A 24,456-nucleotide genomic window follows, 5' to 3' on the forward strand; every position below is an offset into this window, starting at 1 on the left:
GCCATACAGGAATATGAGCTGGTAAAATGTGAAAGGCTAAACTGTGAAATTCTCCATCAGATTAGTTGTTTATGGCCCAGAATAGTGTTCATATCCATATCCATATCCACCCACGCTCCATTTTAGTGCATTTGCGATTAGTGGTTGTCGCAAGAACAGTTTGACTAGTCCCTTTCTTTCTTTACCGTTTGTTTTCCCTTGGTGGCTGTATCCAAAGCACTCTATTTACATTTCCACAATCATATATTAATTCTTACATTGTGTACTTAAACACAAGCCCTCACACAAGCACATAAATACTGGTACCTACTGGACTGATACACACTATCTACAGAGTAGGTAGGCAGGTAGTGTTTACACGTATGTACATTAATTAGGAGTACAGGCTGACTCTTTCTAATGTACAAAGCTGGGATGGGCATATAGCTGCAGCAAGTTTTATTTTTGCTAGATGTACAGTACAGATCACACAGTATTAACAGTTGAGGAACACAGAACACTATCAAAGTGGGGGAAGACATAAATATGTGGGAGTTACAACTTGAGATTCACTAGAGATTTAATTTAATATATTGTGTTTGACATAGAGGATTTTATATATGAATATACATATTATATTTTGAATGGTAATGGAGAGCTCATACATTTAATACATCGTCATACATATATTTCCAAATAACTTGACCTCAGTACTTGGTGGTGATGTAGCCTACCTACAGACATTGCCCTAGTGAGGGGTCTGCTCAGTTAGAGACAGAGCTGTAGCAATAAACGTCTAATTTAGGCTTCTTATTTACGCCCATGTCACTCACAAAAAAAAGGAAAAAGAAAAAGAAAAAAAAAATCAGTAAAGAATAATTTGTTTCACAAAGCAACACAATTGTACAAAGAAGTATAAATTAGCCATGAGAGGACTTATAATGACGGTTCTTCTTGCTTCCGAAAACCATAGTTGTCTCTGCTTCATGCAGAAAGGGAATAAACCTACCAAAGTATATTTGGAGTGTACTGTAGACTGAGAATAAGTCTTCAACTGCCTTCCCTATGTAAGGATTCTAATGTAAAAAATATTTTTTTGTTTTTGTTTTGTTTGTTTTTTCAGATTTCTAATTCATCCAAAACTTAATTTGCTACAGTGTGATTTAGATTCTCTTTTTTTAAATGCTTTGGCTTTTTTTTTGCTTATACTGTAGGAGAGTAAAGAGAAAGAAGACCAAGGGCAGGCCTGGGCCGTGGCTCAGCGGTCCAGGCACTTTGGCTGGTAATCCAGTCTGGCAGTGTACCGCGGGTTCGACTCCTGATCCTGACGGCCTTTACTGCATGTCACCAGCCCATCTCTCTCCCCATTTCCTGTCAGCCTACTGTCTATCCCGCTATTAAAAAATATATATAAAATAAAGGCGAAAGCCACAAAAAATTAAGACCAAGGGCAGATAGAGGGGAGACATGATGGGAGTTGGATTCGAACCAAGGTTATTATCGTAAATAAACAAAACATGAATGAAATGACAAACACTAGAAAAATTGAAAAGAAGCGTAAAAGATCTGTTAATTTATTTCACTTTCTTTTTTGCCATTTTTTTCTTTTTAAGCTGTGCCAGTTTTTCCTCTGATTTATTTTAATATATTTTTATCTGGCAATATGTTTTGTTGAGTTTTTCACAATACTTTTCAGACCTTTTTGAATCTGACAAATATCCCATGTTACAAAAAACACTAACGCAAAGAAATTAAAACTGAACTGAAATTGAATACAAATAAAAACGAATAACCTTGAATCGAACCGTGTCCTCAGATGGAGCATGTGTTCAGTGCACTAACATGATGAGCCACCAGGTACCCTGGTTTGATTTAGCTTTAATTTTTATGCTTTTGTTGTCTGTCTTCTGTTCTCTCATGGGTGCCATTATTCTTTTTTACACATAACGATGTATCCATGATATCTGTATGCACAATGGGTTGTGTTTGCGTGCGTGCGCGCGTGTGTGTGTGTGTGTGTGTGTGTGTACACGTATGGCATACATTTCCTCATCATTCTATGCTGCTTGGTTATTTTGAAGCAGAAGTAAAGTAATGAAGATGGGGAGCTTTCTCATGCCTTGTCTAAACTGCCCTCTGCTACTCCTTGGGACTGTGTAACTCATCGCCTTGTTGTGAGATGGTGCTGGTTTTGATGATGATGGTTGTGGTTGTGGTGGTGATAAAGTATGAAACGCATCACAACAGGCATCTGTTACGAGAGGGTGCGAGGGAAGGACACAGGTAAATCTGTACCATTATTACAATTATTACCCCACCTCCACTCTAATACACACAGGTGTATTCAGGTTTGACTACAGATTATTCAACTGAGGTTTTGCTTCTTTTTTTTATTGTGTATTTTCTCCCTTAATTTATACTCATATAACATTGTCTTTAAAAAAAATAGAAAGACAATGACGACAAAAAAAAGGTAATAAAGTTGTTACTGTTGGCACTGGATCTCTGTCTGCTTATTGATTCTACTGTTTGATTGAGGACTTTAATTATCTCTGCCAGGCTGGGATAGACCCCACCGACTCCACTGAGTGAACTGGAAGCTCAGAGTCTGATAATCAGGCTAAGGCCAGGAAGTTCAGATTATGTTTTGCTACTGTGTGTTGTGTGAATACAGAGCTAATCTTGCAAAGCGCTGGACAGATCTGTGTAAAGAATTTGTGCATGCTGCCTGCCTGTAGTAACCCGACAGCCAGATTGCAGCAGCAGTTCACAAGTTCCCTCCTCCTGCCTGCATCTGGACTTTCTCAAGTAGAAACGATGAACCGGAAGCAGCGGGACAAACATTTGTTATCTCCATAACAATTTCAAGTTGTAGTCTTGTTAGGTTGTGTTTACATTTGCGCTGTGGCACTGCTTCAATATGTCATAAGTCTCGCGTTGATCCCGCCGCCTCTAGCGGCTGCATATCGCTCCGACCAGAATAGTTTCGGAGTGCATCGTCTCTGCCCGAGAGAGACCAGACTCTCCCTTCTGGCAGAATGCAAATGTTGTCCAGCAGGGGGAGTGGTTCCACCAGGCTAGGCCTGTATGCCAAGGAATACAAATCATGGTGGCACTATACCAGCTTGATGTACATTTTGGCCTATAACTCTTGAACCATGGGGTTGTATCATCAAAACTTTTCTCCTGTATTATTTGGATCATGAAGCAACTTCCCATATAGGCAGGGGGCCATTTCCACCTAGTAATTAGAATTTCCGCCATATTGCATTTTCTTAGCCCTGGTCCAGTGCGTTATAGTGAGTTCTCACTAACTCGCTACAGTTTGCGGGAGCTTTTTCCCTTTTGTCGAGCCCTCGTTTGGTTTATTTTGTTGTTGTTTTGACGTCACTTTCAACAAGATGCATTGACACTTGTCTCGAATGAGTCGACTCAAAGCATAAATTGGTCTAGTTATAGTGGGCCTACACATTCCTGGCAACCCAGCTACAGTATACTAGCCTGGCGGAGATATGCTCTCCACAGTGCGCCCCTTTCAGGTTGAGGTGTGTAAGAACTATAGAAGTAGTCGAGTTCGATCATGATTAATTGGTTCTCCATCGACTTTCAGTAGGATAACATGAACTTTGAAAACGGCTAGCCTAGAGCCTCTAGGCTAGCTGTTTTCAAAGTTTCAACCGATTAAAAAAAAAAGAAAAGAAAAGCCTCTAAGCTAGAGGCTATATATTTTTTTTAATCTGTCTTTCCTATATATCTAAGCTACTCTATCGCTGATCGTTCCAGACATTCAGTGGTTGTGAGATTCGGCGGCTGCGGTATTCGGAGAACTCGCCAGTTTACCAACTCGCTGCGATTTAGTGCATTTTAGTTTTACTTCACCTTCATTTCAATTGCATTTAATTGAGAGGGAGAGTGGATATAGTTGTTTAGAGTTAACACTAGACAAAGTAGGAATGCTAAAAGTTTAAACACCACTTATCAATGTCATTGGTATCAGGTTTAATGTTTGTTTTAAAAACGACAATGAAGGGAACATTTAGGCCTACGTCATCTTGTCCCTAACACAAACATATGCCATTAACAATAAAGAGAATTTGTTTTGTCACTGTTTGTTTACTTTTACATCACCATTACATCACCAATTCAAGTTTCAACATGAGTTAGTTAGACTAATATATTAGTGCCCCTCACTTCACATTTTTGTAATCATTATCTAGCAGCTAGATAATGATTAAAAGAATGTTTAAAAAATGTTGGCATATACCATAACGATGAAGACATTGATGAAGAACTTTCGCCGCGCGACTTGGTTAACTGGCGAGTTCTCCGGTATCCCAGCTGCACCCTATAGCCCTGGTCCAATGCGTTAGCCGTGCGAGTAGCGATTTTTTAATTGATTGAAGTATTTATTAACAGTTTGCAGAATTACAGTAGGCTACATTTCAAGTACAACTCAATACAAAAACTGTCAAAGCAAAGCATTACCCAAAGCATTACACTTGTTTACAAGAGGGTCCACCTTGTTCAATTCATCATAAAGTCGCACTGGACCAGGGGAATACGCTTTGGGGGCGAGCTATCCAGCTTTGTCACTTTTGGGGCGAGCCGACTTCACTTTTCGCGGGGGCGAGTTGGGAAAGGGGCGAGAATGCGAGATGACCTGTTACCGCCCGCCCGCGGATACGCTCCAAATCAGCACGTATGCGAATTACTGACTGTCACTGTCTGTCAGTCACAGACGGACACAAACCCTCTTCCGTGGCTCTCCCCCCGCCACGCAATAAACTGCATAATATCGTCTCGCTCACTCGCTGTCTGCTATTTGACTGACCAAACATCGATCGAGCTGTTTGGCGCTCGATGTCCCGCTGCAGTCAGAGAGTCACAGTCGACCAGGCTCTGTTTGATGGTTGCCTAGCACAAGTGTTCTTATAGTGAAGACGTGAATCAATTCAAGCCTCACCCACAGTGCAGAAGGCAGAAGCTTAATTTGTTTAAAAGAAGGACCGACCATATAGCCTATGTCCATCTTCTACGTCTATACAGTAGCCTGTCAAGAAGTTTGACTTTGATCCCTGAAACTGAAAGTATACGTAATGCATGCTTGAGTAATCAAGTTAGTTAAGGGCGCTGCACGCAATGAGACTTAGCATTTTCCCCTTAAAAACAAAATAACTATAAGCCTGACTAAGACTTTACCAAATAGGGTATGTACCGTGTAGCTACTAAATTGTGCACCAGCTTGTTCTGAAATGTAATGCGTCTGAGGCCGAGGAACGATCGTCGTAGGGATTTATTGTTTCCATTGTGAAAAGATGACTGTTTTGCTCATACACTGGCTTAATTACCTGGGTTTCCAAGGTAACTGACCAACAACCCCTACTCCTCAGTCCTCACACCCCACTGGCTGGCTAGTAGATGTTGGAATGTTGTCTATGTAGTTACTACTAGTGAATGTCTGGATGTCTGGCTTCAGACAATGGACATAACCAGAGGCTGCCATGAAGCTGCTGAAGAAGAAGCTACAATACACACAGATGAACTTCCCTTGACAGGTCAGTTTTATTCATATTAGCAACTATGACAACCATTTGGGGTGGGAGGGTGGGGTGGGGGAAACCCCCTTTTTCTTTCTTTTAACAAAAAAGAAAAAACAAAACTTGATCACAAAAAAGAAAAAATAAACTATGACAACCATTTGAAAATCTCAGCTGATCCTCACATTTCTATCACAGACTTGGATGATGTTGATGACCATGTGCATGGAATGAAGGTCACTCCTATGAAACTGGACCACTGTGATCTCCTCCTTGATGCCATTGATGCTCAGCTGAGTCAATTGCAGGTTGGTATATCCTGGGAGTTTGAGGGTATAGGGAATGTTATACATTCTTGACCAATCTGTGAAATAATTGCTGCTTACAAAAATATTTCATTATGTGTTAATAAAGCCTAAGGTGTCTATACTTCATGGAACGGAAGCCAATCAAAGTTGGGGTAAATTTGAGAATATGAACTTGTGGGATGTCTAATTATGGGTTTTTGGGATTTAAAATCAGCCACACCTATACTTTTCCAGTTTTTGGCCAATAATTAGCTACGGTATTTATGCACATTACTTCAACACATCCAACATCCAACAAGTTCATATTGGCCAATAGTTCTTTTGTTTTTTTATTATTATTTAAATTAGGTCACCCTAAATTTGATTGAAGTTTCTCATGGGAGTTGGGTTGGAACAAATTGAGAGGTGTTAATTTATGGTACCATTTATTTTGCAGATTGGTCAAAATGTGTGAAACCTTTCCTAACTAGGGCTACTCTCCAGATTAAATGAAACTCTTGAGGTGCACGGCTCAATATAATGTCATGAAAGTGAGGAAATAGCCAACACACAATGAATGTCCTTTTCACATGGTTTTATTCACGGACAGAAACAACGGATGCGTTTCAACCAAACAGGTCTTCCTCAGTGTTGTTGACCTGAAAGGAGTCTATCTATTAAATACTATACTGGTTACATCAGTATCCTTTAGTGCTGTGGTAGACTGGTCGTAGTCTCTGGAGCCAGACTGCATGTTGACTCACAATGTTCAGCTGCTTCCGTCATACTATAGCATTCAGAGATCGTTGAATAGTTAATTATTTAATTTAATTATTTATTTAGGAAATGGGGAGAGAGATGGGGGGGAAGACATGAGCAAAGGCCGTCAGGATCGGGAGTCGAACCCGCGGCATGCCGTCAGGCTGGCTCAGCAGCCTAGGTGCCCAGATAGACGGTTGAGCTAATCACCCGGGCGAATAGTTAATTATTTTTGTGAGAGTAATTGCAACATGTATCCAGTTTTGATCTCAGACAGTAACCACCAATACTGTAAGCATAAACATAACAGTTAAATGAGTTGTATGTAGGATACAGTTGCATGCAGTGGTGATTTCTGTAATATTAATTGCAAAGAAAGAATCAAGGTCATTACATCCGTTACAGTTATAGAACACTCTATTAAACAATATCTGTACAAACATACAGTATTTGCCGTTTGTTCATTTTGCCAGAATAACTAAGGATTGTCCTCCAAGTTCAACATAATTTGAATGTATGCAGGTGCAGAAACGTGACATTGAGGGGATTTCCAAAAAGCACCATTACACTGAAGCAGGTAGTATGTTGTGTCATACACTTTGTTTCTGAGGATGATTTTACCATCAGTTATATCAACAGTTACATTTGTTTTCCCCAATAGCACCTCTTTGCCGGAGCCAATCTGTGAGCAAAGACACAGGACTTGGAAGTACAACACAAACAAATGACACCATCTTCTTCATTGATTTGGGGCTGTCTGAGCACAAGGACCAAAGATCAGGTGATACAATATTTGAGTCAGCACTTCGGGTGTCATGTCCTCACAACCTTATTGTAAATCGCTCTGGATTAAGAGCGTCTGCTAAATGCCTAAATTGTAATTGTAAATTGACCTCACTGTAATGGAAGTCCTTTTTGTGTGATTCCATAATCCCTAACTCAAAGCTGTCTTTAGCTCTTATAAACTTTTAATAATAAAATCAGAAGGGAAAACATCCCCAGAGAGGATATCTGGACCATGCTTTCTGTGTATACAGGAACTCTTTCACTCTGTCTACATCACTTGTCCTGCATGCTCCCTCCTACCCACTATGACCTGGACCACGGTTGTAGACTGGATGTGTCTCACCTCTCCATACCCGTCTCTCCTCTGCTCTACCCCCAGAGAGGAGCACAGGTGACCAGGAGGGCCCTGTTGTCCAGAAGGAGATGGAACAGAGGATAGAGGGAGGGATGAGAGAGGAGGAGGAAGGTGTTGAGTCCAGGAGGGAGCAATTTGTCTGGAGGCTGGAGAGGCTGCTCGGGAACACTTGTTGTGGAGGTGTTGTGGAGGTAGCAGAGCTACAGCCTCCTTCAGAAAGTATCTGCACGGAGGACTTTGTCAAACGCTTTAGAGAGGAGATGGTGGGACTGACTTTGCCAGACGGGCGCACCACGCAATCAGTAAGAGCTGAAGTGACAGGGGAAAGAAGACAGACAGAGATCTCACACAACGCAATGTATCAGGGTGACCAGAAGAGGGAACGTTATCTTGACATCAGGAATGGAGAGACAGACACACTTGGGTGTAAAAGAAGAGACAGAGTTAAACCTCATCATCACCAGCCAGAAAAACAAGGCCAGAGAGTCGAGCAGGACAAATGCATTGCTGGCAATCATGGAAAGATGATGTCAAGCAGGAGTGAAGAACCAGAGTTCAGAGAAGGATGCAAAACACCACAGAAGCCTAGTGATCACAAGGAGAGAGAGCACTGTGTTCTCTCTCCAGACAGACCTGTAGGAGACTCTATAGAACTATCGGTGAAGACATGCTCAAATCTGTCCGTATTATTGCATGATCCATCAGGTGAGAGGATTGGGACCATCTGATGAATACACAAGTGGGGAAAGTGGATGTCCTGTCAAAGGTTTAGGAAAGCTATGACATGGCCTAGTTGTGGCATTATTTGCCACTATGCCTCACCTATTTGTCTCTGTCCTGTGTTTTATCATTTTTCTTCAGTTTTGAGACGTTCAGTCTCTGGCCCTCCTTGCAGCAGCAGTGAAACAGAGGTTTTGACAGAATCGGAAGGAAGCAGGCACGATAAGAGCCATTCTCTTAAAATCAGAAGCTTGGCAGGTACCACAAAGAAACATACTGCATCTGCATTCTGCAGCACTCACACACTATTACAAAAGAAAATCCACTCCTTGTTAACAGTAATTGAAAGCTGCTTCTTTCCTCTGAAGGAGTCCCTGTGTGCAGTTTTGACACAGTGTCCATCGACAGTGATCTGGACTCTGTCAGTACACAGCAGGTCAGACGCCACATTCACAGTCAGCCAGGTGAGAGATGGAAGTAAAACTATAAAATACAAGAAAGAAAATGAGTAACAAAACTTTTCTGTTGGAGAGTCTCATGGTGCACTCACGGGGGCAGACGCAACTTTGGTTGGATTTGGAGCAGCTCCATGCATCATTGCGTCTTTTCGCTGGCTTCCTTTGACAATGAATGGTAGACTGCATCTTTTACATCTGCCCGTGTGAACGCACCATCAGGAGCGGTGATTGAATTCTAGGGGCTCCATTTTCATTCGATCTTTCTAAATACACTGTTTGGGGATTTAGCAGTGGGGAAGGGGTGTTCCCGGTGTCTGCAAAATAGATAGCGGGTGACGCTGGACCAAAATACCATTAAGGGACAGAGCAAGCTCCTATACTCGTACATTTTCTGGCCACGTCGCGGGAAACGGCGGCGACAAAAATGGAGCCCTAGGTCTCTCTGGGTCTGCAGTGTCTTTTACAGTATATTGTCCACTCCATATGGAGTTCTAAGTTAGTTGTACCCAAACATGGGTTCCATGATCTCAGTGTGACAACAGTAGTAACTATAAAGCCCGGGATTGACTCAAAGTTATTGGTGAGGGCCCCCAAGGGCTGCAGCCGTGGTGATGGAATCTGTTGTGTCAACATCAAAGCTGACAGTGTCTGAGATCATCTTGGTGAGGCCCCAGGGGCCGTGGTCTGTATTTGATTCATGTCAGGTGTAAGTCAGTGAGTGAAGGGGGTGAGCTAGGCATGATTGTTTCTGTTGACCATCACCGTTTACATTTTGTTTGCCTTCAGTTGCCTTTATGTAAGTTTTAGTACAATTCTTTATGGACCTTCATTATTAAGGGGCGCTAGCCCCTTCGATAAACAGCTTTTGTCCCCACACGTCTCAAGATTTGACATTGACAATGAACGGAGAAATTACGTCAGAATTCCGCTAAATATGGCGTAAATTAAACATCAAAACATTAAACGCCATTGACACTGAAGGGAAAGTTTACGTCATATGTAAACGAGCAAATCAGCTAACCAATCACAGGCAACAGGCATTCTGATTGACCAGTATAAGATGATACATGATGTATGATGATGAGAGATGATAATTCCGCTAAATATGACGTAAATTAAACATCAAAACATTAAAAACGCCATTGACATTGCAGGAAAAACTTACGTCATATGTAAACGAGTTGGTGGGAGCGCTTGGCCAATAAGGGACCACCTTATGTACCTTGTGTAGCTAAGTCAAATGTCCACTAACATAAATTGATGTACAAGAGCGGCGAGCAGAATTATATTGTGTGCGGACATTCCACTTTTTTCTTCGTTCAGTAACCGTATTCTGAAACTGGGATGTGCATATCGTTTTCCTGCTTTACAATGACAAGAGCACCCATCATTTCACACGGGTGTGATTTTTTGTTTGTTACTAAACCACTTAAAGGCAAGACGTTGTTGAGTTGAAATGTGTGACAGTATCTGCCAAAGCTCAGACTCTTAGTGCTACTTTTAAATGTTTCCGTTTATTGGGAAGAAGTAGTCGCTAGAATAGTGTTTTGCCAAAATGGATATACTGTTAGATATAGTATAGTAAGCTAATATATTTTCAAAAAGCAACTTTAACATGGCATGTTTAATTAACACGAGAGATGTGATGCAATAGGATGGCGTTCAGTCATTCAGTTTGTCAGAGACATGGATGACCAGAGTGATTATGACACACACACACAGGAGCCAAGTGAAGGTACAAGTGGGATACATTCTCTATCTAACTGATTCCATCACTTTTAGATCAGTTGGCCTGTATATACAGTACAATAGTAGTGACATCATTTAAACTTGCCTTTGATTTTTCACCTAGTCCTGACAACCGCACATAGGCCTACAACTGGGACTGGTGTGAATACATCCCTCCGTAGAACACGACATAATAGAAGAGTCACTCCCAGGTAACCCCAGTGAGGTTAGATTGCAAAATGTAGACTACATTCATGGGCTGTCGGGTAGAAACCTCTCATCTCCATATTTGAACTTTTTATGTTACATAATGAGGTTTCCACCCGGCAGCAACAATAATATACAACCTCAAGTGCAACTGCGTATTCTTCTATGCTTTTCTAGATTTGTGCATTCTTTGGGTGAGGATGATGAGGACACTGACGAGGGAGGTTCCTGCTGGAGAAACAGGCACAGCAGTAGGCCTTATAAGTCACCAGAGAAGACGTCAGACTGGGTCAAGATGAACCAGTCGCCATCCACCCTCCAATATGTGAGAACAAACCACTAAGTATACTCATTAGAGAAATGTTGTTTTTACTCACATGCTACAATTTAGGCATTTATCAGACAGACTCTTTTCCATACCGACTTACAGTGCAAGTGCGAGATTGGAATAAGCAGACTAAGCATGAACTCTAGTCAATTAACAACAAGGTAAATAATCACAGTGTAGTATACCTCAAAGAAATTAGGATACCAAATTACCAAATAAACAATTCACCTAAATAAAAATCACATTCTTAGCATAGCGATCAAGAAAACAAATCGCTGTCTTTATGTGTGTTTGTTTTAGCTATCAGTATGTGTACTGTTTATGTTTTTATTTGTATTGTTTCATTTGTTTCATGTACTGATGTCTATGCTGCAACCCAATTTGCCCTTCGGGGACGCTAAATAAACTTGAACCTTGAACCTTGCTGTGTGAAAAGGAGGGGGACAGACTATGTTTGAAGAGATCTCAGTTGAGTTGAGTGAAGTGAAGGTCTCCTTCTCTGTGCCATCACAGAACAGCTCTAAATGAAGGGGCCTTGTGGACAAGGACAGTCATTTATAGTACCCCTGATATCTCAGATTGTTTGGTCCCGTTGATTCCTTCACACATTCCTGCTTGTCGATCTGTTTGTTTGTGGTGTTTTTTCTTCTTCTACAATGGCACCATAGTAGCATTGTTCCTATTATATGTGTGTGTGTGCAAACACAAACTTTGTCCTACACAAACATTAAATGTCATTGACAATGAATGGACCATTTTGAGTGTTCGTGTAAACACAAACATTGCATAACACAAACATTGAAGACGAAGGTGAGGAAGCTAATTCGGATTGGCCGGAATGAGATAATGTATGATGATGCACGATGATAAGAGCACCCTCACTTCACATGAGTTTTTTGTTACAGAGAGCAACGAGTGTGTCCATGCTGGAGAGAGAGGAGATGGAACGACAGCTGGACAATGCCAAAACAGAGCTGTTTGCTGAACACAGGCACTCAAGAGAGAAGATGGATTTAATGCAAGAGGTATTGTATTAACCTTAAACTTTATGTATGAAGAAGTTAAATTGGGTTTGTTTGGATTTATAGATTTTTCTTTTTTGCTATGAGAAAGGGATTTTTAATAGATAGATGTTTAATTATAGTGTCCTGCACCACAAGATGCCCAGCCTGCACGGGCTTACAAGACAAAATTAACATACACCAAGATACACCACAATACATGAACATATTGATTCAAGGATGTGGGTTAGCGAATCTGCCATTAGTGAGATACTTACGGATACATCATTCTCCAACGCAACTTCCACGCCTTCTTTATGAATTAAAACAACTTAATATACAACATTCATTCATACATACATACATACATACATACTGTGGAAGGTCTGGGACCAATGAGCAGGCGGAACAGGGGGTTGCAGCAGTTTCAAACGGCTTTTTATTGGCCTACCGACACAGCCGGTGTCTCCGAGGTGGAAGATACATGCTGGATATTCTGCTGCGCCAAGGATAGTCCTTGTGCTGCGCAAGGTTACTCCGTGTGGGAAATAAATAAATAATACAAGTATGATATATAATACAAGAGAATGACAGCTTGGCCCGCGCGACAGTAACTTTTATTTTTTGTATAAGAAGCAAACTAATATTGTTTATGCCGTTGGCCTGTTTATTTGTATACATGTGTAAACTTGAAACATTATTGTACTGTAAAAAGGTCTCTTTTCCCTTGATCTTTATCTTTTTTAGTATAATAGTATTAGTTTACTAGAATTGGATTAATACACAATAATCAACACTAACACTTTAATTTATAACATTAACATATATGTACATAGGCCTACGTGTTCAATCAATTATTCCATCAAAGCAAAGGGCACAAGCAATATTAGTTTGCCTCTTATACTGCAGTTACTGCCGCGTGTTGCCATTCTCTTGTAGGCCTACGTATTATTCCCCACCACGGAGTACCCTTGCATCTCGGAGGACAGGCAAGACGGGCAGTGTCGGTAGGCCAATCAGAGGCAGTTGGGCGTTACCATGTCTATGCTCGGACGTAGAAAAGATATAAGCAATTTCCGACATCCAGACGTTGGAGGGGCTAGTGCCCCTCAAAGTGAAACCCTGATATTAATCTTTTAAACTCAAGCCACTGTGTCTACAGTACAGCCCTATCCTGCCTATTACGTAGCTGTCACCCTACTCTTCTCTACTCTCTCTGCCCTTTATTTGTTTCAATTGCAGGAGACACAGGGACATTTAGGAGAATGCAAGCTTAAGGTAGGATCCCTGGAGAAGATTTTGACTCAGAAGGAGCTTCAGCTTCTGGATTTCCAGGAGCAACAGAGTCGCCTCCAGGCGGAGAGAGATGGGCTGCAGGAAACGCTACAGAGCATTAAAAAGCAACACTACAGTGCACTCAGAAACACCCAGGAGCAAGCACAAAGGCTGATGGTCAGTATGTGTGGTAGCAGTGGTGCTACAGATATAAAACCCATTTTAAGCCTGGAACCAAGCCATCCTGGCTCCTGGTGAATCATGACCATAACAATGGTCGCCACGGCTATGCCCTTTACAGATGTGTCTATGATTATATTCAAACGGTGCCCATTTTGTGACTATTGTCAATAATAAACTTCACGTAACAAACCGATTCTCTCCTTTTCAGGATACTGAAATTGAGCAGCTGAAATCTGAGTTGGCTTCGGTTCATGAGCAAGAGATCCTGAAGGTAATGAAGGATCTCGTAATACTCACTATGCTGAACCATTAAATGTTTTTTTTTCAATCCTGACACTCTGTGTGTGTGTGTGTGTGTGTGTGTGTGTGTGCTTTGAAAGAACATGGGCTCTGTTTTTCACACAGCACATTGAGTCTATTCAGATCAGATACATACAGTAAACGACGTGATTAAAAATAAAATAGAGTCCTAACATCTGATCACTCGCTCATCCTCTAGGTCAGTGGTTTTCAACCCTTTTCATATCAAGGCCCATGATTTATTCGGCATTTGAGCCACAGACCACCATTTGATGACATTTTGCCTCTCAGACCGAAAGCTTTTGTTCTCATTGATCAAAATAACAATTCTTGTACATTCTCTAATTGTGTAGACTTCTTGTAAATTAAGTAATGCAGATGTTTAACAATAATATAATATAACTCTTGAGCGTGTAAAATGAAACCAAATGGACCCTACTGAACCCTACGGGTCCATTTGGTTTCATTTTACACTCAAGAGTTAAAGATCTATGAGGGTCAATTTGGTTACCAACTCTCCATCATTTAGCTGGGGACCACCTGGAACCCCCTGAAGGACCACTGGTGGTCCCCGGACCACTGGTTGAAAACCACTGCTCTAGGTCACTGAGGTTTCTCTCTATGGAAAATAACATTGGGTCATCTAAGGATCGTTTCATATAAGAATTGTGGTCCAAAAATCCCAAATGTCCGAGCACTATTGTCAGGGTGGTGGGATCGAGGCTCTGTATCGTTTACGATAGTCAGTCACTCAAATTTGATAGTCTGTCTCTGGCGAAAATGTCATTAATTTGGTAGCAGTGACATTAGCGTTTTCTCACCGTCAGTTGACGCTTCATACCCATATGAAGTCAATCCGTTGGGATCATTTGTTTATTTTTGGAATACAGTTCTTATATGCCGCAATATTAAACACGTCAATGGGAATTCAGAATGGGGGGAAAAAACGTGACCCAGGTAGAATGCATACATTTAGTCAGACTTCGGTGCTCTGTACAGGTCCCTAAAGAAAAAAGTGAAAACCTCTGGTCTGCCCCACACTGAGTGTGTGGGGCAGTGCCATCGCTACCTATACGCGCAATACGCACTGCGAGTAGGGCAACATGCCGAGGGGGGCAAAAAACATTGCCAAAAAGTGCCATGCCGACCAGAGTAATGGTAATAACGAGCAGCTGTGTGTGCGTCCTCAGTCACAAACAGAGCAGCGCTCTTGTCGGGAGGGGGAGCAGCACAAATATCCCACGAGTAGGGCAACCAAATGGTCAGCTACGTCCCTGATGTGGGGTTTGTTTCCTCTGCTCCTTCCCCCCACCTTGTTGACAGCAAAAAGAGAAAGAAGGGAGGATGCTAAGAGAATCTCTTGAGCAGCAGAAGGAGGCAATGAGGAAACATGAAGAGAAGCTGCATGAAGAAACCCTGAATAAGGCACGAATACTACAATCTGACAAATGCCAACAAAAGTTTCTCTCATTTCATGATATTAAATGATAATGTTTACTCCCACTCAGGTGCTCAAGGCAATAGAGCTGGAAAGAAGGAAGTGGGAGCCGGAAAAGGAGGAAGCTCTGCGGGTGCAGCGTGTGTTACTGCAAGAACAAGCCCGGGAGAGGTTGGAGAACATGAGGAGTGACATGGAGAGAGAGAAGAGATATGCACTAACTCTTCAAAATAAAGTTGTGGAACTGCAGACGGTAAGATGGCCCTCAATCATGACATGCAACATTGCTATTAGAATAAATGTACCTCCCATGTCTTATTTACAATATTTCACATCTGTATAAGGGAGTGCAGGATTTGGAGAGTGAGCGCTGTGCACAGCAGAGAGAGCAGGAGTCGATGCTGGCTGAAATGATGAGAACTCGTGATGAGCTGCAGCAGCTACGAAGACACACAGAAGAGGTGGAAGGGCACAGTAAACATTCTCAACATGCATCCTCCCACAAGTTACACACAAAAGCTGAGAAAGTGTAATGTAATTATGGTGTTCTGTGGTCATAGGAGACTGAGCAAAGGGTATTGAGGATGCAACAGGCTGTTCAGATGGCTGAGGAAGAGGCTGGCAGACTCCGCATGGTGCTGGAAGAGACGCAGAACAGTCAAAAGCGAACCGCAACTCATATGGAACAGCAGCTTAGGCACTGGGCCCAAGAACTAATGTCAGAATGCCAGCAACTTCAACTCATACTGAAACAGACTGGACCTAGAGAAAAGAATACACAACTCCCTCACAGGTACACCTACCTCCACAGGTGCCCATCAATACCTGCACTTTTGATTCCAAAAAGGGAAACATATTGTACATTTGAATATGGATATGTCATGGTCATGTGATGTTCAGCTGATTTGGTTGTTTCTGCTTTCTTTGTGCAGCCCTACAGTTGCCCAAGCGGTTACAAACCTTCAAGCCCTCACAGATCAGGTAAAACACTTAATTTACCATCTGCATCAGGATCTCGAGTCTCACAAGCGAACCACACAGCAGCTGAGTCGAGATAAGGTATGCTTCACTGGACATAGTCTCCATTCAGAATGCATGGACGTTCATGTGTTTACAACTTTAGATTTGTTGTTATTCAGGAGTGGGAGTTAAACATTCAGAGGAAGATGATGGAGATTGAGAAAGAACAGGCGTTGGACGCCCTGAAGGCAAGGCTGATTCAGGTATGAGCATTGACCTCATGTTAGTACAGTAGCACTCTTTGAGAATCAACGTGAAGGTGGACCTAACATACAGAGTAACATTTGGCGTGTTCTTTTAAAAACGGACCCTTACAGATTCAGTTCTTACTATCCCACAGTTAAAGGACTATTTATTGTGAAATAGCTCTTTATTCCCAAGTATTGCTGTAGTATTTTATTTTATTTTATCTTTTTGATCTCTCCAGCTCTTTAACAAATGTTCAGGTCTGTAGTGTATACCAGTTTATCTAATCAGAAGGGAGAACTACGGGCTATAGGCTGGACAATTGAAATAAAAAGTGATTAGAGGAATATTGGTGTAAAAACATGTCAACATTGCAACTGCAAGCGTTTTGTGGAGTAAAACCTTTGTATTTCATCAACCCTGCCAATCAGAATCATGTTTATTGTCTCATCACAGTTTTAACAAGTAAAAAATTGCATCGTTTTTGTGCATAGTTCCCATCGTGTTATTTTTTACAAAAAACAAAAAAGAAAGGGAAGAAGGGGGGGGGAGTTAGGAGATCAAGGCCAGAAAGAAACTTTTAAAAGCCACACTCGTGAATCTGAACCGGGGAAGAAATTCGACCATGTGTAATCTGTCAGGTAATAAACTAACACCTTTCTACTGGCAAGTATTTCATACAGCTGAATACACACAAATCAAACTATCTCTTTAAACTAATAATATATAATTGGAACTGGAACGCTCTGAAATAAAAAATGGGTTCTCTCTCCTGATTGGATGAAATTGATGTCCCACCTGAAAATGTATTGTCTCTTTATTACAGAACTGGAGAGATGCGGAGACAACTGTTACTCAACTCTACTTTATATCACAATTTTGAGTCTTAACTTTATAACAAAACACCTTTTTGTTGTAACATACCCAATAAATATCACTACTTACAGCGCTTTTAACATTCCAGACTTTAACTGTTATATGAATGCACCGCACCCACTACAGCGTTGTTACATCTGGTCTCTTATTTCTGCAGGAGCACATCGAGGAGCTCAGTACTCTGAATCGGGCCCAGATGTGTGACAAAGGGTACGGTGGGGGGGGAGTGGCAGCCTCTCTGCGCAGGCAACTGCAGGCCAAAGACCAAGAGCTGAGAGATGTCCAGAGGAGCATGAGCCAGTGGAAAGAACATACAGCGAACCGCCTGGTATGCAAATTTGAGGAAGAAATGACAGCAGAGCTTGAGAGGTAATATACTACTTATTTATTATTTATTTATCCTGTTTAAGTCAAAGACCGGGTTGTTTGTTGTTGTTGTTACTGTTGCTACTAATAGTATAATTAGATGAAGGTGACTGGGCCATACTCGTACTGTTAGACCTTTAGTGCAGCCTTTGACATGGTCGACACTCCATCTTGCTGGCTCGTAGCAAACATGGGCTGGCGTACATGCGCTCTTACCTGAGCAACAGAACCTTCTCTGTTGTCTCAGGGGACACCTCTTCCCCCTCAGCCCCTCTTACATGTGGCGTCCCGCAGGGCTCTGTCTTTGACCGCTTCTGTTCTCCATCTATATGCTGGATCTAGGTCACATCATCCGCAAGCATAAACCCCATTTTCACTGCTATGCGGATGACTCATGAATATATGTCAAATCCCCAACCACAGGAAGCTTAGACGGTCTAATGGCTTGTACACACTGCCCGATATTTGCTCAGATTATGCTGTCGGGGACCATTTTTGGCGCTCGCCGACAAAACCCCCGATCTGACGCAAGATCGGGCTTTGATAGCCGCGGTTTTGCTCGCTGTGTGTGAAAGGATGAGAAGATATAGCGCAGATAAAAGCGCTCGCCGAGGCCTCCCCGACCGTTTCTGAATATCAAGCAGGTTGGCTCTCTCGCCGACTGGACATGGTATTGGTACATATATGAACTGGGTTGCGACCCAATGCCAGAGTGTAATTGGTTTTCGATGGTGACGTAATGACGATATGTTTTAGTGTCGGGAGGATTAAAGGTAATGCTCCTATGTATACATGTATGTAATCTGGCACCACTGCCGTATCAGGCACAAGTAGTCATTACGTCATTTGCTGGGGAATAGTTCTAAATCGATAAAACTGTATTCCTTTTATAGATAGAAACTTGTACCATACTTAATAATAATACTTTTTTACATGCATAAACATTTCAAACGTTCCTTCACAGAGAAACTGAGATTTGACAGTTTGTAGCGGTCAAAAGTACTTGCGCGCTCTGCTTGCGCACTAGAGTGCAGTCATTGACACCTGCACTGTTTTTAACTTTCTTAGTTTACTAATTGTCTATTGCGTAGCTCAACTTCTTGTTGTTGATCAGCACTTTGTAACGCATGTTTTAAAAAGTGCTATATAAATAAAGTTATTATAATAATTATTATTATTATAATAATAATAATAATATTTTGTATTATAATTATAATTATATCATTATTAATGTTCTTTGGACAATAATTCCATCTCATTAAATCGCATTACAATTTAATACAATTCTTGTATTTGTCATTGCAGGTGCCACTGGGTGCTTGTTTCCATTATTGATAGAATTTAATTCATGTTATATTTTGTAAATAAATTGTGTTCTCATTTCTGACATTTCCCAGGTGCAAGGCAAAGTTATTAAAGGGAAGGTAAATGGTTTTCATAGAGATAGCATGTCTGTCAGGACTAAACGTACTAGATGCAATACTAACTGATGCTTTTGTTGTCCTCATTACAAACCATGATCTCATCTCAGTTCACTGCAGTCGCTTACTTACACCATGCGTAGAGTAGCTTACTTACACCATGCGTAGAGTAACATGTGAGAGATTGAGATGGTGAACTCCTCCATATCTCCAAAGCAATGCAAATTTCTAACTATTCTGTCTGGATATGTTTGTGCTTCAGAAAGACATCAAAGTCACAAGAAGAGAAGCAGAGCAACCGTGAGATACTTGAAGGAGACATGAGACTCATTGCTAGGGTAAATGTAAAGCATTGTGTGAAACCTGAGGAATAATGAACATCACACACACGTCCTCTGAGAACAAATGTTGCCAAATGGATTACAGGTCCATTTGGAAACATTTGTATAATCATCCGGTCTCAGACTGATAACATGATGATCCATTAATGTTTAATAACCCTTAATACTAGTAATCTGTTCTGTTTTCAAACGTGGCCTCTCTCAGTCCCATCAGGAAGGCAACGACTGTGGAGCTCAGTGCTCAGTCCCCTCTCCTTCCTTCCATGTTGGGGACTCTGTTGCCTCCCCTGGGCCCACCTCAGATATGGCCTCTTTCAAGCTATTGCGTCACCTCCAGAGCCGAGTCAGGCAGCTCCGGGCAGAGAATCAGGCCTACACCTGCAGTTCTCCTCTGAAAAAGATGTCTTTGGATTTGTCTGGGTCCTATCTTGAGACAGTGAGTGATCTTTGGTGTGTAACCTAATCTATCCTCTTGGAGGGTTATCCAGTGAATAACACATATGCATTTTCATTGGGTCCATTCACAATGATATTAAGCTGTGGGACAATTTCATTAACTTTATCTACACAAGCTTTAAAGTTTATAAATATGCTGCACATGTGAAGGACTCCCTGCCTCTCAACGTGAACTGTACCTTTACCTTTTGAGGTAAAGAACTTCGGTAGGAAAGGTAACTTGGTAAACTGATATACCGGACTCCCTTAAGAGGGAACATTTCTTTTGCAAGTTATTTCAATGTAATTTTTGTACATTCTAAACTTACTTCTGAACATTTTGTATTATAATGAAAATGCTGCCATTTTAACAGAACTATGATTCACATTTGAATTATATTATGGCTGTCCTTGTGTTTGTATATAATTAGCTAAACTGGTTATCTCCAAACTAGATCACACCATCCCAAGACACTGAAGACGGTGCTCACATTTGGACCCACTCTATCAGCACAGCCCTGAGCTGAATACAGCATGTTGAACTTCACTATTAAATGACTATGTGGAAGACTATCTGTTTGAAGAATATATATCCCAAAGTCAGAGCCACAAGCATTTCTAGGAATTTGTGTAGACCTTAAAAGACCTGAATCATCCACTATAACCTATGTACTGTACTTCTCCACGTGATGGGTAATTGACACTTACAGGTCAGTGTCACAATCAAAAATGTGGCTGTTAAAGTTATTACACCCAGTGACCCATGGTTTGAAGCCGTTTTACTGCTCAACTTAAGGTTAGACTAACCGTAGAGGGTAGATCATGTGAGCTTAGATCATGTGATCCGCATGCATCATTAGGACAGCTTCATAAGGCTGACATTACTCTTGTGTAGGAATCCCTACAAAGTAAAATCCTCACTGTTAGGAGTGTAAAACTTATTTGCTTACATTTGTACACTCAGTTTTACAAATAGACACATTAACACTAAGGATTTTAGTGTGGTATGTTATCACATGTCTTCTGGTCTTCATCTTGTACACAAATTGCAATGAATAAACAGGCATTTTTTTCCTCACATGAATTGTGCAATTAACATTCAATATCCAAACTAAGAAACTTGTATTACATTTCATTCAAGTATTTGTTAAATACCACACTATACATTATGACACAAAATGTGTCTTGAAGTAAAACATTACGAATATAGCCACATAAGTAACATTTTAATTAAAAACAAATATAAAGTATTAACACTTTATACTTGTTCAAGGTTTCTGGTAAAGAACATTGGAGAATACAGCCAAATTAAGAGTGGGCTTTTGTTTGTTCACAGAATGCTGGCTTAAGTAGCCTTATGGAAGGAGGCTGATCCCTGCAAAACAAATAAGCATTGCTGTATATGGTGCAATATATACACTCCATAAGGTCTAGCAACGAGTTACACAGCAGGTTCTTAATAACTGTACAATAAGAATAACTTTCAAAACCCTAGTAACTATGTATATTCTAAAGCAGAGTATAAAAATTGTGCAAAAAATCAAGTGTTTTAATCTGTCATTAAACAAAGTACAAAGTCAAACTCATGTACTGAACGTAGGCCAAGCTTCGGACAATTAAAACCATACCTACATATTGTGAAGACTTCAGTTAAGTCTGTTCCATATACTATGAAACATAGTTTCATAATATGACATTGTTACATTAGGGTGTCTACAGAAACTATAGTCAACATACTCCACTCTATACAACAGAAACTATAGTCAACAAGTATTAGAATTTTAACAACTGGGAAATTAATATACCCATTTCAAAAGGTCTGCAGCTTTGTGGTCCCTGCTTGCACCTTGTGATTGTTGTAGCTTATAGTCAGAAGACCAACCAAGTGATTGTATTGCAAATTATGTGCTGCAAAGTTCGCAAACAATAACAAAATATTCATGTAAACCAAAATGTTTTGCAAAGCTAACAAACATAACAAGGACTGTGTGTACAGCCCAATGTCTCTACTCTGTATCTGCAGTCTTTCCTGCTTTGCTGTTAAAGGAGCCAACACAGTTAAAGTTCCATGTCCTCCTCACCGGAGCTGTTGGCCACAGGCATGTTGTACAGAGTTGAGTATGTGTGTGCAGAAGAGGAGCTTGTGGGGTTGATGGAACTCTGAAGGGATGGAGAGGAACAGGGGACTGGGGGCTGCCGGCACGCTATCTGATGTTTACGCTGTCTCTGTAGCAGTGAGTCCCTCATCCTCCGGGACAAGGCATCCTCTGGTGGCCTCCAAACCACCAACTCCATGCAGGAATGACTCCTAGGGAGATAAGAGGAGCAGGTGAACGGAATGAAACGAAATTAAGCGACAGCACTCTTTAAAAAAAAATCTTTTACCTAGGAACCCAAATTAGGAACCCAAATTCCCGTTTCTAATTTATTTGTACATCTGTTAACAGTGTTAAACCTGAACATCTGTTAACAGTGTTAAACCTGATTTATTCTCATGCCACTTGCTGACAGGAGCCGATTTTTAAGCACACGTGCAATGCTTTGCAATCTCAACAAAACAGAATATCCTTAGACTCTCAATCGGGCAAGGAAAAACTGAAGTAAAAAAGAAGAAACCTCACAAGAGATGAGACCCTCTCGTGGTTGGTTGACAAACTTAATATGAATGTGTTTGGACTGTTTCTGAAGAGACAATGAGACAAGCATTTACACAGATTGGGCTACTGTGTGGGGGAGGATGTCGCTGATCCCACGTTGTAACCCCTCCTTCAAGCTGTCTGACATCACCAGAACTGGTCGTCTGGGAGCTGGCTCCACATCCAGGTCTTCATCCTCATCATCATCCTCCAGTGTTATTCTGTGATACAAAAAAAATACTCAGTATCCAGCAGACCAGCACAAGTGCAATAGTTGTATGATAACTGCAAAGTCATGCTCGAGTCTTATTGCTTTAGTAAACAGTTACAGGATTCCCTGTAAGCTTCACACCGCTCACCTATCCTCAATCTCCCGAAGTTTCCTCTGAGCTGCTTCTATCTCCATGCAGGAACCTTCCGTCTCTGGACGGGTTAGAGTGGAGGAGGACTCAGGCAAGGGAATGTTTAGGCAGGTTTGTGGAAGTACAGGGCTGGATAGTTTTGCAGACGGAGGATAACTGCTGCCTGGAAGCCAGTCATTACAAATGCTAGAATTCTCCAGAAGGCCAGATTCTGCCTCCACCATCAGTCTCCTTTTTTTGGCACTGCATCCTCTGCAGAAAAAAAAAACATCAAATTCAATGTTATCATACAACTGAGGTATGAATGCATGTTTGAGGTCATGCTAATAAACCACAAACTGTTTATTTTACATGTCTAACTCACTCATCATCAGCTCTCCTCCTATGCTTTCTAAGGCATCGCCTCTCCCAGCTCCTGTCAGACAAGTACAGAGAAAAAAAGCCATATCAAAATATGTAATAATTCTGGAGTACCAATGCATTCAATATACGTTTCATTCAATACAAGCACTTCAATGAGCTGACTGTGGAACATTGACTACAGTGAAATAATGATAGAAGTGTGTGGAGTGATTCCGTGAACTGCATACATATTAGAAAGTGCTCCACTCTGCTGTTGACTGGAGAAGCTTGGTGGACCAAGGTCAATCCTCATTTCAGGAAGGCTGGTGAGGGCTGAGAATGAATACATAGCCGGCACACTCCCCAACTCAATAGCTGCATGAATATATGAAGGTAAGATTGAAATATGGTGGACAAATACCAAACAACATAAGCAAGTAATTATAAAGAATACGACTACACACATATATACACATAATAATAATAAATGTGTACTGCATATTATAGCTAGAAACACAAATAGGTTTACAAAGCACCAAATGGCTACAAAGGCAACATTCACTATTCCTTACATCTTGGCAAATAGGAGAAGCTCATTCTTGTATTGAACAACAAACTTCAGTATTATTCAAGAAATAACGTGAAACTATATACTGACCCGCCCCTTGATGTTGATGTTGTGTTGGTCTATTGTTGACTTCCATTAGCTGCCATTTCACGTTTGTAGTATCATGTATGGACACCACAGATTTAAAACTACATTCACGTGCAGCTACATACTCTTATTTGCTGCAAATGTTTTCCCAAAGAAGATACTTTTGACAGAGCTAAACCATAGAGTTATATATAGCTAAACCATTTCATCTCGGGTCTGTCGCAGTAGAATGTCGTCAAGCTGCTAAAATGACGTATCGTTTCCTTGCGAGGATTTTGGGACTTGTAGTTAAATGAACTATGGCTGGCTCATTTCACTCATAAAGTCAGCGTTAACACTGCTTTAATTAAAACAGTTACGGGGAATATGTAATAAAAAACAAATGATTTACACAAACGTTACGTGGAGTAGCATACCACCAGCAAAAACACAGTTGAATTGAAAAGATAGAGACCCAATCAGCCTGTTCTTAAAG

At 41.1% G+C, this 24,456-nt stretch overlaps 2 protein-coding genes across 4 annotated transcripts; one reads left to right on the forward strand and one right to left on the reverse strand.

Moving 5' to 3' along the window:
- Positions 1-4,997: 4,997 nt before the first annotated feature.
- On the forward strand, positions 4,998-21,120 carry LOC310871677 (uncharacterized protein). The gene is made up of 23 exons (XM_083783317.1): positions 4,998-5,066; positions 5,341-5,534; positions 5,715-5,824; positions 7,085-7,139; positions 7,224-7,343; positions 8,565-8,681; positions 8,792-8,887; positions 10,536-10,616; positions 10,734-10,821; positions 10,994-11,141; positions 12,050-12,169; positions 13,388-13,597; positions 13,812-13,874; positions 15,227-15,328; positions 15,412-15,594; positions 15,686-15,802; positions 15,902-16,134; positions 16,274-16,400; positions 16,481-16,564; positions 17,581-17,792; positions 19,473-19,548; positions 19,757-19,987; positions 20,442-21,120. Exons 2-23 carry the CDS (start codon positions 5,459-5,461, stop codon positions 20,511-20,513), a joined length of 2,721 nt encoding a protein of 906 aa, XP_083639443.1. The 5' UTR covers positions 4,998-5,066; positions 5,341-5,458; the 3' UTR covers positions 20,514-21,120.
- A 394-nt stretch (positions 21,121-21,514) lies between these two features.
- On the reverse strand, positions 21,515-24,190 carry ccdc117 (coiled-coil domain containing 117). Of its 3 annotated transcripts, none has more exons than XM_083784219.1 (6): positions 23,985-24,190; positions 23,575-23,649; positions 23,349-23,399; positions 22,982-23,236; positions 22,697-22,843; positions 21,515-22,294 (listed from the first exon to the last, which is right to left on the reverse strand). In XM_083784219.1, exons 2-6 carry the CDS (start codon positions 23,637-23,639, stop codon positions 22,045-22,047), a joined length of 768 nt encoding a protein of 255 aa, XP_083640345.1. In that variant the 5' UTR covers positions 23,640-23,649; positions 23,985-24,190; the 3' UTR covers positions 21,515-22,044. The 3 variants fall into 3 exon arrangements, with proteins under 3 accessions (XP_083640345.1, XP_083640344.1, XP_083640343.1); XM_083784218.1 differs by having other exon boundaries at positions 23,575-23,659; XM_083784217.1 differs by having other exon boundaries at positions 23,575-23,701.
- Positions 24,191-24,456: the final 266 nt, after the last annotated feature.

Source organism: Protomyctophum parallelum, assembly GCF_964188405.1.
Source record: "Protomyctophum parallelum genome assembly, chromosome: 15".
NCBI classification, from domain to species: Eukaryota; Metazoa; Chordata; class Actinopteri; order Myctophiformes; family Myctophidae; genus Protomyctophum; species Protomyctophum parallelum.